The sequence below is a fragment of the Pantherophis guttatus genome, chromosome 4, assembly GCF_059756535.1.
Source record: "Pantherophis guttatus breed Tessera chromosome 4, ASM5975653v1, whole genome shotgun sequence".
Lineage (NCBI taxonomy): Eukaryota > Metazoa > Chordata > Lepidosauria > Squamata > Colubridae > Pantherophis > Pantherophis guttatus.
In genome coordinates, this window is record NC_142066.1 from 131,983,656 (window position 1) to 132,002,557 (window position 18,902).

At 33.7% G+C, this 18,902-nt stretch overlaps 1 protein-coding gene across 19 annotated transcripts in view; it reads right to left on the bottom strand.

Annotated features, from left to right (window-relative positions):
• The window catches only part of MLLT10 (MLLT10 histone lysine methyltransferase DOT1L cofactor), a 186,990-nt gene that overhangs the window by 153,072 nt on the left and 15,016 nt on the right, over window positions 1-18,902 (bottom strand). For 12 of the 19 annotated variants that reach the window (XM_087892828.1, XM_087892821.1, XM_087892818.1 and 9 more), the window contains 2 exons: window positions 11,037-11,116; window positions 3,934-3,988 (listed from right to left, as the gene is read on the bottom strand). The exons of 2 other annotated variants lie outside the window; for them this stretch is intronic. Coding sequence is in view for 13 of the 17 variants with exons in the window: in XM_087892818.1 (XP_087748944.1) it covers window positions 3,934-3,988; window positions 11,037-11,116 (135 nt within the window). In the remaining 4 variants the exon portion in view is untranslated. Of the gene's footprint in view, window positions 1-3,933; window positions 3,989-6,759; window positions 6,832-7,944; window positions 8,029-11,036; window positions 11,117-15,373; window positions 15,463-18,902 lie in introns of those variants that run through there. 5 more of the 19 variants (XM_034402167.3, XM_087892826.1, XM_087892819.1 and 2 more) reach the window with 4 other exon arrangements.

Genomic DNA, 18,902 nt, shown 5'->3' on the forward strand with positions numbered 1-18,902 from the left:
GTACATGGTGATTATTTGTTGTTGAAATCTGGCTACACAACTACAGAAACTTTTTGGATTTTAAATTAGAGTGAAATGTTATATAAAAAAAGATTAAGATGCTTTCGCTAGTTCCTCAGATGAAAAATAATTATGCAATACTACAAGATTAAGTGAAACAATTTACTGAAAGTGGAAGGATTGTAACTAAGCATACAAAAGGTGTGAAATGTCACCACAGTCTAAGAACAATTACAAACAAATCATGGATGCATCCTTTGCCTTCAAATTTAGCATACTAGATCTCTGTCTTTTATCTTTAGGATAGTTTACAATTTTTCAAGATTTTAATCTCTAACTTTGGTGATTCAAAACACATAAAACAATTTGTAACAATTTGTTGTTAATTTTTTTCCTGGCAAAAAACCCCTAGAGCTGACGAAGCCTCTTGGATGAGAAGTGAAACGTCTTCAAAGAAAAACCAGAAAGTTCAGTTGCCTCTTGAAAAAGCACCTTTGGGACATCTAGGAAAAGCTAGGAATGATTTTCATGTTTAGCCATGCGTGATTAAGAAGAGACTTCTGAAGATATTTCTAAAGGATTAGAGTATCTCTTCTAATAATACAAAACTATTAACATGAATAAATAATGCAATTTTTGATAGATCATTTATATTTATTTTAAAATCTGTGTGCAGCCATATATGGAAATATTTATCTCCCAGGATATATAGAGAGAGCATATAGCATAAAATACTTATCCATGTAAGTTATGGAAACCAGGGTGGATTTGATTTAAATCGAGTTGATTTAAATCACAATTTAAATCATGATTTAAATCACTAGTAAAAAGGCTTGATTTAAATCAACTCAATTTAAATCATAATTTTTAAAGAGCAACTGTCATCTCTGCTACTCCTTTGATCCACTGTTGACTCACCGATAGTCCCAGTGTTGCAGAATATACAGCCTCATGCTACATAACTAAGCTCCATTTCATGCTGAATAAACTAAATTATTTATGTATCTTAAATAGAAAACTATCTTACGATAGATTTTTACCCCAAAAGTTTTTTATTAAAATAAATTCGATAAAAAATAAAAAAAATCTGATTTAAATCAAAAAAATCCGATTTAAATCAAAAAAATCTGCTTTTTTTGATTTTTTTAAAAAAATCATTGATTTTTATCCACCCTGATGGAAACACACTAATAAACAAGTATATATCTAGAAAAATCTCAAAAGCAAACATCAAGTTAGATAGGTTGAACACATTATCTGCAGCTCACTAAAGCTCCACTAGATGGCATTGGATAGATAAAAGGTGGTTTTTTAAAAAAAGGTAAGAGAACAAGAAAGGCAGATTATAATCACCATACAACTTTACTCATTAACATACAAGATTCTTAGGATGGATCTGCTTTCCTTGCCCAAGAGGATCATTACCATCAATTGGCCCATGGTAAAATTTCCTGGAGAGGGCAGAAAGTAATCATATTCTTGACAGAGTCTACTCAGATAGATTCTACTATTATCATAAAATAACCATCACCATCTCTCCTGTGAGAAACATAATGGAAGATAATTTGTTTTTACTTTCTAAACACTTTGGAGGTAGGATAGAATTGTAATAATAAATGTATTCACTATTATCTCAAAAGAATAACCCTTAACATAGATTTAAACCCATGCTCAGCTTGACTTGCCTCAACTTTTATCTTTCCATATCACGTGTTCTCACTTTTACACAGTATCTAACGTATCAGAATATTCACAAGAGTACATTTTCTAAAGCAAACTTCTAAAACGAGTTATCCTTTTTATTTCAGTTTACAGTTGATATCATGTCTAGGTTATGATAGGTATGCAAGGATCAAGGTAATTATAGACTAAAGCATGCAGAAGACATCAGATTATTGTAAATCTTCTCCATGACCATCATATGTCTTTACCCTTAAGTGCTTTCTAGAAATCAATCAGAGTTCCAGTAGAGCAGCAGAAACCATTGCGAAAAATCTACTGCATCCGTAGCATACAGAGGGAAAGTCATCTTAATTATCAGGAAACTTGGTGCTTGTGTTCTTCCATTATAACTAGTTACAATTACAACATTCATCACAGCATCCACTCAAGCATTAACTAAAGGATTCATTCATGGAGTAGCAATATTGCACACACAAACAGCAAAGTTGGTAAGTGAAAATTCTTAAAAGCGCCATTAAAAAACACCATCCATCTTTTATTCAAAGAAAATTTGTATAAACATCCAACCTTTAATCAATATTCAAATTCATGAAAAAATATCATGCTAATAAATCACTAAACAAAAAAATAATAATTATGAAAAGGGTTGACTTCTAATAAAGTACATTCTGAAGTCTTAAATAATAAAATTAAAATTTTCCAAGTTCTGTATTATAACCACTAGAGCAAAGCAGTATAATTACAAACCTAGAAGCTAAACACTGTAAAAATATCATATGCATATATGTGCCAAGAGAGGGTGTGTGTGTGTGTGTGTGTGTGTGTGTGTGTGTACCCCTCAAACATACACTTGTGTGCGTACATATGTAAATCATACATAAAACAAAAAATATTACTTTAATCTTAATTGACTTTTGTACATTTTATCAAAAAATGTTCTGGAACAGGTGTATTAAATGCATTATATTTCAGGAAGCCATGACAAGAGAAATCTGAAGTAAGGAAACTGGAATTCTGTTAGTAAAATTATGTTTTATAATCCTGCTAGGATTATAAATTCAGATTAATTTAAATTAGGAAATGCTAAAAGTCCAATTTTTGCAAAAAGAACCACTTAAAAATTCTTCACTACTTCAAGTATTTGCTCTGTACTAGATACAGTATTTGGTTACATGGTAAGGCCTTCTCAGCAGTGGCATTGCAACTATTAGTTTCCTCTTTATGGTGATTACCCTCCCTCTTTCCTTATTTCAGACATTAAACAAAAACTACTATTCTACCAGGATTTAGAAACACTAGAGCCTGGTTTACATTTCTATTGTTTTACAGAATTGCTACATAGTTTATTATGTTTGGCTTTAAATTAGCATTGCTATTTTTATACTGAAGTAGTTGTAATTACTAAGTATGCTGTGGATTTCTAAATGGAAAGTTAAGACTAGATTGCAGAGTTAAATGCTTTGTTATGAAATTTATATTTAAAAAGCAAACCTGAATTTATTTTCATTTGAAAGGATCAGTTTGTAGGAAAAGAAAGATTTTCATCTCTTTCCACAATTTGCCAAAGCAGAAGTGGAAGATAATAATTTTAATGTAGCTTTACATTACTGTATCGTTGAATACTTGCACCTCATTTTACACATGCAACTTGAGAGTAGTAAATTAAAGCTTCAGATGAAATTATAAAGTTCACTACAGAATTTCTTTATCAATTCAGAGTACAATTTATATACAGCCCTCTAATACTATTCTCTTATTTACCATGTGTAAGAAGATATGAATTAAGGAAGAAAATGATTTTCTCAGATTCATGCCCATATGTAAAACTAAACATATGTTATACTGATGAACATTTACATTACCAAATACAATAAATGGTATACAAAAATTTAAGAGATTTTTACTGTCTCGAAAAATGTATAGATTGTAACCTAAAAGCTTTTACCACTCATAATACCAGTTAATTGTATTATTTCTTTTTTAATTTGATTTATATGGCTGTGCAACTCACAAAAATGATTCTGACCAGGTTATAAGTGGTTAAAACCTTAAATATAAAGGAACTAAAATAACATTCAGATAGAATAACAGAACAATCAAGCCAAGCATTACATATTCCATTCAAGATGTTTCACTTCTAGACATGTTTATATATGTCCAGAAACAGAACTAAAGAAAAAGAGGTAAGCAGTTATATAAAATGTAATTTCATAAGCAAAGAATTTGGAAGAAAAGTTTTTAAATACTTACCCCCACCATCAGTCCTCTTTAAAGCACCATCTTTGTGAGGGCACAACTCGCATTTCTAAAGGAAAATAAACACAATTATGAACAGCAAAAAAAAGAAAAACATAATGTATGAAATACCTTTAACTTGTAATTTAGTTTTTTCCAGTTAAGGAAAGACATTAGTAAGAGAATTTTTCATGCATTAAAAAACTTCCTTGGCCTTAATCAGAGCTCCGTATTTTCCCATTATTGTTACTAGTTCCATATGAATTTACACTGATCCATGGGAGATGAGAAAAACTTCTTAAGTCTTGAGTTCTTGAGTTCTGTGTGTATCCAACTCCAATATGAGACAGATTACTGCAGATGCTTCTGCATAAGAAAAACTTCAGTGAAGACACCAGTATAAAGCATTTTGAGATATCTTAGATATTTATATCTCTTCATTTTCAATATTTTGAAAGATAATTTTAAAAACTAAATAAAACACAGTATCTTCATATTTTATAACAATTGTCCCCAAATCTATATCTCTCAAATCTAAAATTCCAATCTTTTTCAGCCAATCACACCAATGCACGCTGGAAGCGATGAAAGGAATAATTCATTATATCCGCAATGGGGAAGAACCCTCCACAGGGTAAATTGTAGATAATGATTATTGCAGGTGCACTTCAGCCACAGACATTTTCCTTTGCACTTACTCACACCTAATATTTATTTCATTTTCATTTTTTCCACTTGGCCAGGCATATTTCAAAGAGAAAAAGGAAAGGTCAAACTTTATTACCATTGCCCAGTAAAAGGGAATGCTGTGAGAGACTCAAAAGAAAGTGAAGGAAGACAAGTACAGTTTAGGTGAAAAAAGGTAACACAGCCAACATATAAGGGCCAGGCAAAGTAAACATCTGCTCCATCTTTAATTAACTTACTAGGAGTCTGATTGTGAATTTACTCTTTTTTCTCAGACTAGCATTAAATAACTTTTTTTGAAATGCACATGATTCTTGCTCTTTGGTGTGCCAAGTATGTGGCATTTGGGAATCACACTACAGCATCTATGACAAGACTTTGGAGCAAGTCTGCACAACATGGGATCTGCTGGCCAAATAGCTTTGTGCAGCCTGCTGGAATTTTCTGAAATTCATTAAATCCCCTGCGTCCAATGTTTCCATTGCAGGGACCCTCCAAGACACACTACTGAGCATCTCAATTCAGCCAAGGCTCATCCACATTACCGGCACCCTCCCTATCACTGTGCTACTAGCTGCCAAACAGCTGATTGGCATGCCAGGTATTCCTTTGTGGCCTGTGATTATTTTTAATTTCTCAATGTGGCTTTTTACTCTCTAGAAGTTCTGCAAGTCTAGTGTAGATAATACAGTATTATAAAAAAAGGAAGCTATGTGACCCAAAAAGTAAATGGAAAAAGAAAAGTAGTATTAAGTAACAGAAAGTGGAGAAACTGACATATGGAAAAGCAGTAAGGAAGGTCTTATGAGATGATCCAAAGTTTTAAAATGCTTAAATTAGGTTTGAAAAAGAAAAAAATTTAGAAGACTAGATAAAAAGTACTGAATAATTAAATTAAATTTGCATTTATTTTAAACTTCCATTTTCATGTACATCACCTATATTGAAACTTAATAAAATTAATTTTCATCCAGCCGAACTAATCATACTCATAACAGCAACTATTTGATGGAAAAACGTTCTATGATAATCTTGGAAAGCTAGATATACCTGCTAGTTTAAAATGTGAGGATAATCCTAAAGTAAATCTTAATAAAGCTGAACTTTGTATTGTTAAAATATGCTAGTTACTTTTGTTTCAAGAGAGAAGTATGATTATACTGATCTAGAATTCTAGCCCCAAATACAAGGTTCAGACTTCCACTTGGTGCAGATCCTCTGCTAAAGGAATTTCAGACTCCTTTTGTTCTTTCTGACATTCACTGGGATATAGTGCAGGAGAGCCTATGGATGGTTATCAGGGCATTCTAACAGAATGTCTGAGACACCAGGTTTTTACTTTCAGTTTGTATAACTGTGGTTACTTTTTGTAGTTTATCACAGTTAAAAACCACACGGAGAGTGCTCTAAGATGGGAAGTTATACAATACAGGTAGTCCTCATTTAGTAACTGCCTCATACAATGACCATTTGCAGTTACAACGATGAAAAAGTAATTTTACAACTGATTTTCATATTTATAACCTTGGAGTGCAAAGCAAAGGAAAGCTTAAATAAGATCATGAATAATGGCAATTTCACTTAGTGATCACTTCACTTTATAAGCAAGCTGCCAGTTATAGTCACTAAATGAAGATTACCTGCATTTTAAACTAAATATATACATACATTTACTCAAACTGTAAATTGTTTGTGAAGTGCAATCATCCCACACAGTAGAGATTTATACAAATACTGTCAGGACCCCATTGTATTTCCTATTCCTTCCTAGTATGTGAAGAGAGTTTATCTTTTCATGTACTATATTATTAAATACAGATTTATTTTTCCATGAGACAGTACTTCAGGTGGCTATGAATTACTTACAATCCTCTAATTACAATCATTCTTTAAATGATTTTTATAATTTCACATTCAAGGCTTGTGTCCCTGTACAAAGTCTCAATTGGAAATATCTTAAACTAAAACTTCTACCAAGTCCCTTGAGTTGCTAAAACTAAATCAGTAGAACCAAAGGAACAATAGTCATCTGACACCTAGTGGTGTAGTAGGGTGGGCTGTGTAAATTCACAGACAACCAATCAAAAGCTAAGCAATCAGTTTTTCACTGTTGTCTGTGAGATTTACGCACATGGATTAGTAACAACTTCTTACCTGGAAGAGAGTCTTGCCACAATAGGAATAGCCCTTCCAAACCTTGCAACTCCTTAGGAAAAGAGGTCCAGTCTACAGAAGAATATGAAAAGGGGAAGACTGGACCCATGTGGCTACCCAGCATAAATTCACTATGGAATCACCATAGGGGAATAATGATAATGCTACCACAAGTTTTGAAAAGTGAGCATAAGTAAAAAGGAGGCATGGCTGTTTTGCTAACTCATAACAAAACATGATTATCACCTTCATTTGGAAAATGCTAAAGGATAAATTATCCATGGCCTTTAAATGCCACAAAAAAACCAGAAATAAAATTTGCTTCCAGCAAATGAGTATCTTGTACTCCAGGTAAAATATGAGAGCATTGTAAACATCCAAAAACTTTCAGTGACTGAGTGATTGGCAAAATGTGGCAATATAATGTTCTAATTCAGGTGGAAGATTAAGACTGCTTTGGAAGGAAATAACTTTATGGAGAAAGATAATCCTATCATACTGCCTGAAACAGCACTCCCTTGGGAGATCCAGATAGTTTGACCCTATTACCCTTTATTAAAGCATTAAAGACCTAGCTGTTCCAGCAAGCTTTAGGCTCCAGAGGTTAAGAGGGCTCTGATTTGTGTAGTTCCAGATTTTTTTATTTTGATTCTGGGTGGAATGAGGCAGGGTAGGCCTCTTAGAAAGTTTTAAATCTCAAAGAGGAATTTTTTGGGGCCAACAATAGTGCAACACAGACATTAAGCGTCTTCTACAGGACGTAGAAATCAGCAGATCTCTCAGACAAGGAAGCTGCCAGGCAATTTTGGAGATATGGTAGGAGGCATAAAGAAGAACAAAGGAGTTACGATAGCTTTGGATTCTACTACCCTTAATGCTTGTTTCAGGAAGTTCAAAGAGAGACTAACTAAAAGAATGATTTTGATGAGCCTGTTTAATAAATGCCTAACAATGCTAACAAGTAAATGAGTCCCTGAGAATCATGACACTGAAAGCTTGTAGTAGAAGGATATCCTGTCCTGGTGAATGTATCTATGGAGTTTTGAAGATAATTTTAAAAAATTTTAAGGAAAAAAAGTTTTTAAAAGGAAGAATTTATGCAAAGTAGAGAAATAATAACTTCAAGCATAAATATGCAAATATTGTGATGGTTAAAGCAATCAAAAAGATTGGCAGGAGCCATACCTTGTTGAGTGACATATTTGTGGGATGGACTTGCCACCAAGCTACACATGAGTTCTAGAAGGTTCTGAGCAGGATTCTGCATAACTGTATGAACAATAATACACGTAATAAAAACATGGAACAGCAAACCATATACAACAGGGGTGTCAAACTGGCAGCCAGTGGCCAGATGCATCACACACAGGCCACACCCACCCCAGTTCCGCAAAGGGAAAAATGTTGCAATACGTCACGTGACAGCAACGTGACATGGCAAATTTGACACTCATGATGTACACTGTATATAAAAATTAAATCAAAAACTAGTTACAAGCAAAATAGATTAATATTTACAAGTACTTTTTGACCAAAGACCATCTAAATGAAAATGATGGCAGTCAAAAAACAAAAAAGGTCAGAATGGAACTAATTCAGCATTCCTCCTTGCAAAATTGCACAATAATATTTCAGGTACTGAAATTAATCTCTATAAGGATGTTTACATTTACAGTTCTAATTTATTCTTAGAAAATGAAGCAGAACAAATATTAGTGTGGGAATGGACAAAACCATTACAAAAATAGTTACCTTGACCCAAGTCCTGTTGAGGATCCTTTCAAAAGCTTTACAAAAATGATCAAAATGGATTACAGTAACTATAGATATTATACCACATTTAAATAAAGTTTTTTTCTAATCATGGATAAAAGCCAAGGCTCAGACAGAAATCTGTATTTATTGTATCAGCTACCCAAATATTCAACTATATGAAATAAAAGAGTGATGCATTTTTTAAAAAAAACTTGAGAGGCATACATGCATTCCAAATCATTATTACTGTCCTTTCTCTGAAAATTGCTTGATTTAGTAAACCATCTACATTTCCATAAATGTTTCATCTCTCTTTTAGCAAGGAGCTTTTGAAAAGCAGAAAAACCATAAAGAATGCAGTATTCAGCATCACCATACATATAGATCATACAGATCCACATTTCAGCTCTGTTTCAATGTCCATATTGCTAACCACAACCAGACTGTCCCCAAAGGAACAGGAATTGAGCTCTAACATCCCAATCAATCTTGCCCACAGTGAAATAAAGCACAGCATAGCATGATGTGTGAACCCAACCTATTGTTTCAACTGTTTCTTGAGTAAGAAGAATTCATACTATATTTCATCTAAAGCAAAGCAGTATGCAGGATATACTGCCACACCGTATCATATACACACCCTAAAAATGTGTGCCACCAAAGGACTTAACTGACTCACAAGAAAACAATGTGCTAAGCTGCATCTAGATGTAGTAGATATCAAGTCCATCAAAACATCAAATAATTGAAAAAATTACAACACTTAGCCATCCATATAAATACAGTAACAAATATAAAAAATAGCAATCAACTGCAACAGAACTAAACTGAATTCTTAAGCTTCAATGCATCCTCATTTATTTCTTATTAAATAAATCTGATAAATAAAATAAACCAGTCAACATCCTAATATATTGCCACTAATAGGCTAAGTATTCTTTCAGGTTTATAAAAGACAATGAGAATGTTACAGAAACCTACTATATAGTAGACAGAGATAATAAAGAATGAGCTCTGTTCTTATGCACAGGAAATTTAAATCTAGAAAATGGACAGTAAATCTTACAATATAACCTAATATTTATAATTGTATCTTACATTATGCACTAAAGTAACCTTTCCCAATTTGCTGTAATCCCAATATAATAGTAACCCAATTCTCAGTAATGTAATTATGTAACTTAGAAACTAAAGAACCAATGCATCTATGTAGCAGTGCATTGTGAAATACTGCAGATCAGAAAACAGCTTCCACCTAGCTATATAAGTTACTTCAGAATTATAGTTTATATTTAACTAACATAATTACAAAAACCAGTTTCAGAAGTTTGAAATTGACCTACTTTAAATCTCAATTTGTATAAAGAAAAAGACAATTATTTCTCCCATTAATACACTAAAGAAGGGAAAACTAGAACAGAACAGAAGACCTGCTGAGATTCTATTTGTGTTTGCTATATTAAGTTATGGTTTAGCATGATGTACAAGTGCAGGCATCTTTAAAATTTTGTTAGCTTTTTTCAAACATAATTCAGTGCTATAATTTTGAAGTTACAGATCCTGATCTACTATTACAGTGGATCATCTTTGCCCGTTTCAAAAAAAATAGTATAAAAGAAAATAGGAGTTTAAGATTCCATGCGTATTTCCAATCACAATTAGCTTTCTTTTTTATACCACTTCCAATAATAAACTGTCAGAATGCATTGACAATACTTGTAGAAATTATCTTTTGGAACTGTGATTTTTACTCCCAAGTATCCATATGTCAATTACAGTAATGAAAATGAGCGAAATCTAGGAGTAGATTTGCCTCTCTTAGACTTCTATAACATATTTAAAATGTTATCTAATTCTGGGTTTTATTTAATTGGCCAAACTAAGTAATAATTTTAATTAGCAATTTTATGATGTTTGTGTGTCTATATTTTTCTTGGCTATACACCGCCTTGAGTCCTACGGGAGAAAGGCGGTATAGAAATATAATAAATAGATAGATAGATAGATAGATAGATAGATAGATAGATAGATAGATAGATAGATATTTATAATAGTTTCAGTTTTGATGCAAAAACCAGAAACTAATAGATGCTGAAGAAGCAGCCTCCCAAGTTTTCAAGCTGCTAGAAAACTTTGGCATCTAGATTTATTTTTCAATTTATAGCAGAAATTCAAAAGAAAAAGAAAATGAAAATTGCACTTTTACTCACAGGTCATCTTTCCCCTCTGAAGGGGTAAGTGGGGGAAGGCGGTAGGAAGGAATGCAGTCATGGAATATATAATATATTGTTTAAAGTAAAAATGGGTGCCTTGTCTGGTTTTCTATACTTTCAAATTTAAACTAGAACTAATTAAAACATCCAGGCAAAAAATATAAAAATAGAATGCTTACTTTTTGAAACTTAGTTACTCCCATTATTGACTGATCATTCCCTGATAAATATAATTCATTTTCAGTATATATCAGCCAGTAGAAATAGTTATAAATAAGTTGTAAATTATACTGACTAATTCAGACTTACCACTCTGGCTGCTCTTTCCTGAGATTCACATTTTCTACAAAACCAGGGTCCAGTGGGTACTTGCACAATTCCGTAGCATGCTGTTTTGGGGACAAAAACCAATATATGCAGATATATTACTGACCTATACCCAAAATATACCATTGAATTAAATTACCTGCAATGTAATTTATTTATATATAAATATTGAGGAAGGCAGGTAATTTATAAATATTAAATATATATTTAGAAACCTCTTGTTAATTCTATTTAAAATGTTACAATTATTTTATGTACACTAATACAACAAGGTGTTTTACCTTGAAAATTATTTTGATGTTTTTGCCCTTGAAAGTTAATTTGATCAGTCCTTTTTTTTAGTAGAGCATTTTAATAGATACCATATAACAAATTCTAACTAAAAAAATGGTTTAAATCAAATCCTCGTCTTTAACTTATCTTAAATTGCTAAATTGAGGATTCCCCCAACAAGGGCTTCTTTTTTAGATCTATCAAAGCATATAACCTAATAACCTTTCCCCTAATCTAGTATTTTCCCAAGGCAGTGATAGCTAACCTTTTCCGGACTGAGCGCCCAAAGCACGCCTGAACCCCCAAAACGCAATGTGTGTACTTGTGCCACCGCCACGCATGTGCACATGCCCTGCCCCTGTGCACGGTCCCCGCACTTGCCCCGCCCCCTGTGCATGCACAGAAGAGACCCGAAGACCAGCTGGCCAGTGAGAAGCATGTACGCATGCATGGCAGAGCTGAACTGGGGCAACAGCTTGCATGCCATCAGAAAGAGCGCTGCGTGCCACCTCTAGCATGCCTGCCATAGGTTCGCCATCACAGTCCTAGGGATTGGGTTTTTTTTCTGTTCAAGGGTCTCCAATTCTCAAAAATTGCTGTTAACTTGGTGAAGTTTTTCAGAAGTGCTGCCATTGCCTTCTTCCTAGGGCTGAGAGAAAGTGATTGGCCAAAGGTCACCCAATTGGCTTTATGCCTAACTCACTGTCTTCTGGTCTAATGCCTTAACTACTACACGAAACTAAGAGTGAGAATAAGAAAAGAGTATGTGAAAAGTCACAAGAATATTGTGGAACTAAAATGGAGACAAAAGTTTGAATGGGCAAATCAAACCATTATAAGGCTAATAATGGATTAAAAATTTATTTTTAATCAAGCAATCTGGTACAAAAAGCAGACGAAGAAAAAGCAGATGTGTTCATTTCCAGGTCTTCAAGTTATATATAATACTATTCTCAATTGAAGCTTTACCATCATCTTTGTCTACTAATATTATTATGCTTATGTTTCTGATAATCTATTAAACAGTATTGCTTATTATTCTTCAAAATGCCTTGTATATATTCGTCCCATAACATTGTACAACAATCAAATCTAACAAACCTATATTCCTACATGTCTTTTACCTTCCAACTAGCTACTTAGACTTCCATCAGCATTATAATATTGTAAATTCCATTAATAAGTGTACTATAATAAAACTATTGTAATCAATGTATTGGTGCTATCACAGAATGCTATTCCCAGCACTAGGAAACAAGTTATCCCATATATACTTTATCACATTTCATCATGAAAGTAACATCTGCCAATTCTATTTATTCCTTTCAGGTTTGGATATACACCAATCTTTTAGTTGTATGTTTTAAATTGAAGTTACATATGTATGTATGTATGTATGTATGTATGTATGTATGTATGTATGTATGTATGTATGTATACATGCATGCAGGGTGGATAAAAATCAATGATTTTTTTTAAAAAATCCAAAAAATCAGATTTCTTTAATTTAAATCGGATTTTTTTGATTTAAATCGGATTTTTTTGATTTAAATCGGATTTTTTTAAATAAAATGCTTTTTGAGGAAAATATATTACCATCCAAAGGTTATTCCATCATGAAATAAAGATTACTTTTTTAATTATGTAGAATAAGGCTGTATATGTTTAATTTTTTTGGTAAATAAATTCCATTAATCCATTCACAATGTCATGCTCTTCCAGAGGTTTTTGTAAGATTATTGGGCAGTTTCTCTGCCTACAAGATATTATCACAGATGCTTGGTTTACTTTTGCAGTTCTCAAAACTGAATTTGACTCAGCAGAGATCACATGCCTCTTCTTCACAGCAAAAATGTTATAACATGAACAGAGTTGAGAAAAAGACCTTAATCCTATTGTTCTACAAACCTATGAATACAGAATCAACCCCTTCAGTGCTAAATTTCAAGAAATTCAGTGAATAGAATAGAAACAATATTTTTCTGATTGTTTGGAGTGGAATAGATCTGCACAAGAAGAAAGCGAAACTAAGTGTGAGGAGAAAGGGGCAAGCAGACAAGCAGTACAAAATGAAAGTGAAACTTTCTGAGCACAATACTGCACAGCCACAGACAGACAAGTCATTGGATCTTTTTGTGTGTATGACCTGAGGTTTATCACATACTTTCCTTGGAGGAAAAAACCTATAATGGCAGCAGGCCATAACAGAGACCCAGTTTGGCAATATTTTAATGAAGTTCCTTTACCTATCGGTAAGGCAGGCATGCATGCAAACTGCAAACACTGCATGTATATAAATGCTCTGAAATTCATATGCCACTGGTATAACTGAGTATAGAAATCACAGTAGTGATTGAAGATTATGGAACATCTGGTCCATGACGATTGTACAGCATAAAATCCAACTATTTCATAAAGCAAGGTAACTGTGATGTGACTAAAAACATCCGGTTTAGTTATACTGATGATACCTTGGTACTCATTGTTAATTGATTCTGGGAGGCACAAAAAATACCAAAAACAATGTGTACCAAACGTTTTTCCCATAAGGAATAAAGTAGTGAGTCACAAGGAAACTGACAACAGGTTCTAGTCTGTGCATTGAATACCAAACAAACTATTAGTTCCAGGACTAAATTTTTGTATCAAAATGTGTTGAGTACTATATCTGATGAGTTTCAAAGCAATTGAGTAGCAAGGTACCACTGTATAGATAATATAGCAGTTTTAATTTATCACTTGGCATCATAATAGCATTTGAATCAAATGCATATTAATTTGAAAATTAAGTTGGAGTGAATTCATTTGGATTTATCACTAAATAAAGTTTACATAACTTGTAGTGTTATATATAAGCTTTATATTACTGTATTTTCATTTAGCTACCCTTCTATCTATAAGAAAATTGATGGTCTTAGAGGCAGATTGATAGGAAAATAAGATCAGTAAATTGAGCAAGTCTGCTTTTTATAAATACAAATAATAAAATAACATCAGACATGACAACGACCTGGATTGCACAAAGAAGTTAAAGTGCTTGTATCTCTAGTATTGACTTTAGAAATCAACATCTTTATTGAATATATGAAAATAAAAACTGGATACATAAAGTAGGAAGTGGTCCAAGTTACAAAGGAAACTTACGGACAAGTAGTCAGGAATTGTACTATGAAATTGGAGTCAGAAAACAAAAGAATAAACTGAGTCAGAGAAGGATGCTATGAATCCTATCCTATCATACTTAAGATACTAACTGAAGTTTTGGCAGAACGTATTTTTCGGTGTATAAAACGCACTCCCCCCCCCAAAAAAAAGTGGGTGGAAATGTCTGTGCGTCGGGGTGAAAGGCTCCTGGTTCAGACCGGATCGCCCGATCCGGTAGCGATGGCAGCGGGTGGTTCGGAGAACCGGTAGCAAAAATCCCTGCTCCCCCATGCCCAGCTTAGCCGCACAATCATCCTAGGCACTTTTTTATTTTTAAAAGCATTTTTTCTACAACCTCTTTGACTGAAAAAATGCTTTTAAAAGTAAAAAAAAAATGACTCTGATGATCCCGTGGCTCAGCTGGGATCGTCAGAGGCATTTAAAAGCATTTTTTCTACAACCTCTTCGGCCGAAGAAATTGTAGAAAAAATGGTTTTAAAAGAAAAAAAAGCCTCTGACGATCAGGCAACTCAGCTGGAATTGTCAGAGTCTTTTAAAAGAGGCTTTTAAAGAGGCTTTCAGCTGAAGAGGTTGTAGAAAAAATGGTTTTAAAAGTTAAAAAACAAAAAGTTGGCCATGCCCACCCAGTCATATTACCCCCCCACCAAGCCAACACTCACAGAACCAGTAGTAACAAATTTTACATTTCAACAGTGCTGGGCGTCTTATACAGCAAATGCTGAAGCCACGCCTACCCACTGGCCCCCACCCTTCTGCCTCTGCCTCCCAGCAATTTACCTCGTTGCAGCAAACAGCCTGGTCAGCTTCAGCACAGCCTAATTTAGCACAAGCAACTGATTGGCAGTTGGATCGACCTCCCGGAATACCGCCTATCAGCTTACCTTCCAGGCTGCAGGGATCATCATCACCCGTTGCCATCCGTCGCTACTGCCTCCACACGCCCCATTTGCAATCTCTGCGCGTTCCGTTTTTTGGCAGAGATAGGCGGCGGCCTGGAATGAACCAAAGACATGACACGCAGAGGCCGAAAACAAGATGCACGGGGGGTGAAAATGGGGCACTCGGAGGCAGTGATAGGTGGCAGCAGCGATAGGCGGTGGGGATCCCTGCAGCCTGGAACAACTGATAGGCGATATTCCGGGATCTAACCGCCGATCTAACCGCCAATCAGCTGCTTGTGCTAAATCAGGCTGTGCTGAAGCTGACCAGGCTGTCTGCTGTTTGCTGCAAGGAAGTAAATTACTGGGAAGCAGAGGCAGATTTTCCCCCATTGTTTTCCTCTCCAAAAGCTAGGTGCATCTTTTACTTTGGAGCATCTTATAGTCCGAAAAATATGCTAGTTATTATTTTCGAGAAATCCTAAAGAATTGACAAAATGCCAAATGTCTGAAAAGCAGCAAATGCTGCCCATCATCAAAAGGAAAAAAAAGATATAGAAAACTGACATAGATCTAATATCACATCTGAATTCAATATCTGTTTAGTCTGGCATCAACATTTGGAAAAAGTTTTGAAATTATTGTAAAAAGATTATTTCATAAGATTCTTGAAAACTATGTAAAAATTATCAAAGACAAATACATAAATATAGATAAATATAGAAATGTAGACTGGGCAATTTCCTTAATAGATTATGGGAATTCTGTGAACATAATATATCATATTTTCAGCAAATCATTAGATAAAATAACATGTAACATGCTGATGAGCAACCAAAGCATGATGATTATTATTATTAATCAGATATATTACAGCTGCCCCATTCTCAAAGCATGGGCTGGATGGCATATAATTAAGATGAATACAAAGCTGACTCAAAAATTGTACTCAACAAAGCACTCAATGATTCCTTAGCAAATTGGATAGTGTATCTACAGCACTTGGACACCACACAGAAAAAATAATAATCTTGGCAAGTTAGAGATATTGGTTGAATGTAAAATAATGAGAATTAACAGAAACAAGAACAAATTTCATCACTTAGAAAAAAAGATTATCTGCACAAGTACTGAATAGAGACTATCTGGCATGGTACATGCGAGAAAGTACTTGATAAAGTGCTTAACTGCAAATTGAATATAAGCCAGCTGTGGGATATGGTTGCAAAAAAGGTATAATGCAACTTTAGGCTGCACCAACAAGAATATAATTTCTGAATCACAGCAAATAATCATTCCACTGTATTCTGCTTTGCACAGGTACTACTTAAAGAACTTGTACAGTTCTGGGCACACTACATTAAATATTCATAAAAATTGAAACAAATCCAGAAAGCAACAAGGATGATCAGGGGAATAGAAAATGTTCTATGAAGAAAGACTGAAGGACTTGGGTAAGTTCAGCCATGAAAAAGCCAGCTGAGGGGTGCTGCTAGCATTCCTAAAATACCAAAAAGTTGTTACATAGAAAAAGTTAAGATTTGTTTTCTTTCATACCAGAGTACAGATTTGGAATAATAGATTTAAGTTATAGGAGGCATAATTCTACTAAATGTGTGTGGTGGTGGTGGTGGGGGAATTCAAACAGTAAAGGCAGTTTGATAATGGATCTAATTATCCAGATAGGTTAATGGATTCTTTTTCACCAGATGTGCTCAAATAAAGACTAGATAACTATCAGTTCTTTTTTGGATACTGTAGTGAATAGGCGAGTAAAGGCAATTAAGCAATTCCTCCAAACTCCAGCATTCTAAGCAATGATAACCATCAAATGATCAAAAAGCCAATCAAAACTATCCAAAATTGTATGTCACAAAATATACTTGGATATTCAAGCAAAATGTCATAAGATATGATTGGAGAAAGAATTCTACCTGTTTTAATTTCTAAACATTAAAAAAAACATTTTAATGTAATTGTGAGGATTTCAGATGTCACCTTATAGGCAACAGGTGTCAAATGACATCCCACAGCCATACACTAGTCTATAGCATAAGCAAACTGTTCTGAATTTCCTTCTTTGCCAGTCATTCCACAATGACTGCAGACTTACATTAACTTTCTTCAATTTCAAATTTCTTTATTTTTCCTACAATGGAAGATTAGAATATCAAAAGAAGGATAACTACTCATCAATGATGAAATTCTTCCCTTCACCCATTAATTCCGTTAAGCAATTAATTCCTGCTACAGGAATCACTGATTCTTAAGATGAACTTTCTCAAAAAATCTCTCTGAAGAGCTACTTCATAAGGATTTTTAATATGCATTCTCACATTGAATTCAATTTAATTCTCATTAGAAAAATCTTGAATCTTTCTGTAAATCATGAGAATATTTTTGAAACTATGAATCAACTGAGCAAACACCTGAGACTATTTTCTAAGGGTATAGACTATTTGCAATTAAATTAATTGGACTTATTTTGAAAAACCATAGTATATAAATGTATTTTTCAGCCCAAAATATTGTTGTATGCAAAAAATGATTGAAGCATATAAAAATCAAATTATAGCATGCTGTAAAAGACTATCATCCTCATTGTATTTTCTGTTTAATTATTCTGTAGTTCCCATGGTTGTATTACATCTCAAATATGATACATATTGCAAATTAACTATGAACATATTAAGAAAATACAATGAAATAAATCTCTATAGGAGAAAACATCAATCCTAACCATTTGTATCAAATATTGATATTTATAAAATATGCAATATATTCTTCTCACATTACTCAATATTGAGAAAATCCCCAGCAATGTTTTTGGATAAAGCTATTTAATTTTCATTCAGGTGGGGTAAGAAACATATCTACACCACATTTATATAAGGTCACCATTTCCTCATTTCCTACCATGAAATGTCATGCTATCAAAATGTATAGGCTTTTGGAAAATTAATAAAGACTGAAATTTCAATATCAATTCTTCAACCCTGTTGAGTACAACAATTATCAAGAGTACATACAGCAGTTTTGAAAAAAATATTCTACATCATTTATTTGGAAAATTTGTCCTAATGTTTCTCTCTTTTCTCCCAGAAAATTATATGAAATATATGAATTTAAATTGCTATTTAGCAACTGCTGTTAAAATTTAGCAAACCTGGTAAGAAGAGTACATATACATACATACAGAACTTTAAATGTAAACATTTTGTTTGCAGGAAGAAAGAGATCCTGTCAAAAGTTCTAACAAGTGTTCTTAAAACAACTAAATCCCTTATACCTTTTGTGCTGTGATATACAGTTATAAGTGACCCCAACTTCTTCCAAAAGTAAAAGAAACAAGAACACCAAGGTACAGACAGATGCACACTGTGCTCATTATAGCCAGCAAAACAGCAACACAGCTGGGCACCAGCCAATTGCACTCCCTCCAGTAATCCAAACAAATCTATCATCAAAGGCTAAGTAATTCTACAGCGGCCCTTTTTCTCCCTTCCTCCATCAAGCTCCTACCACAAACAGG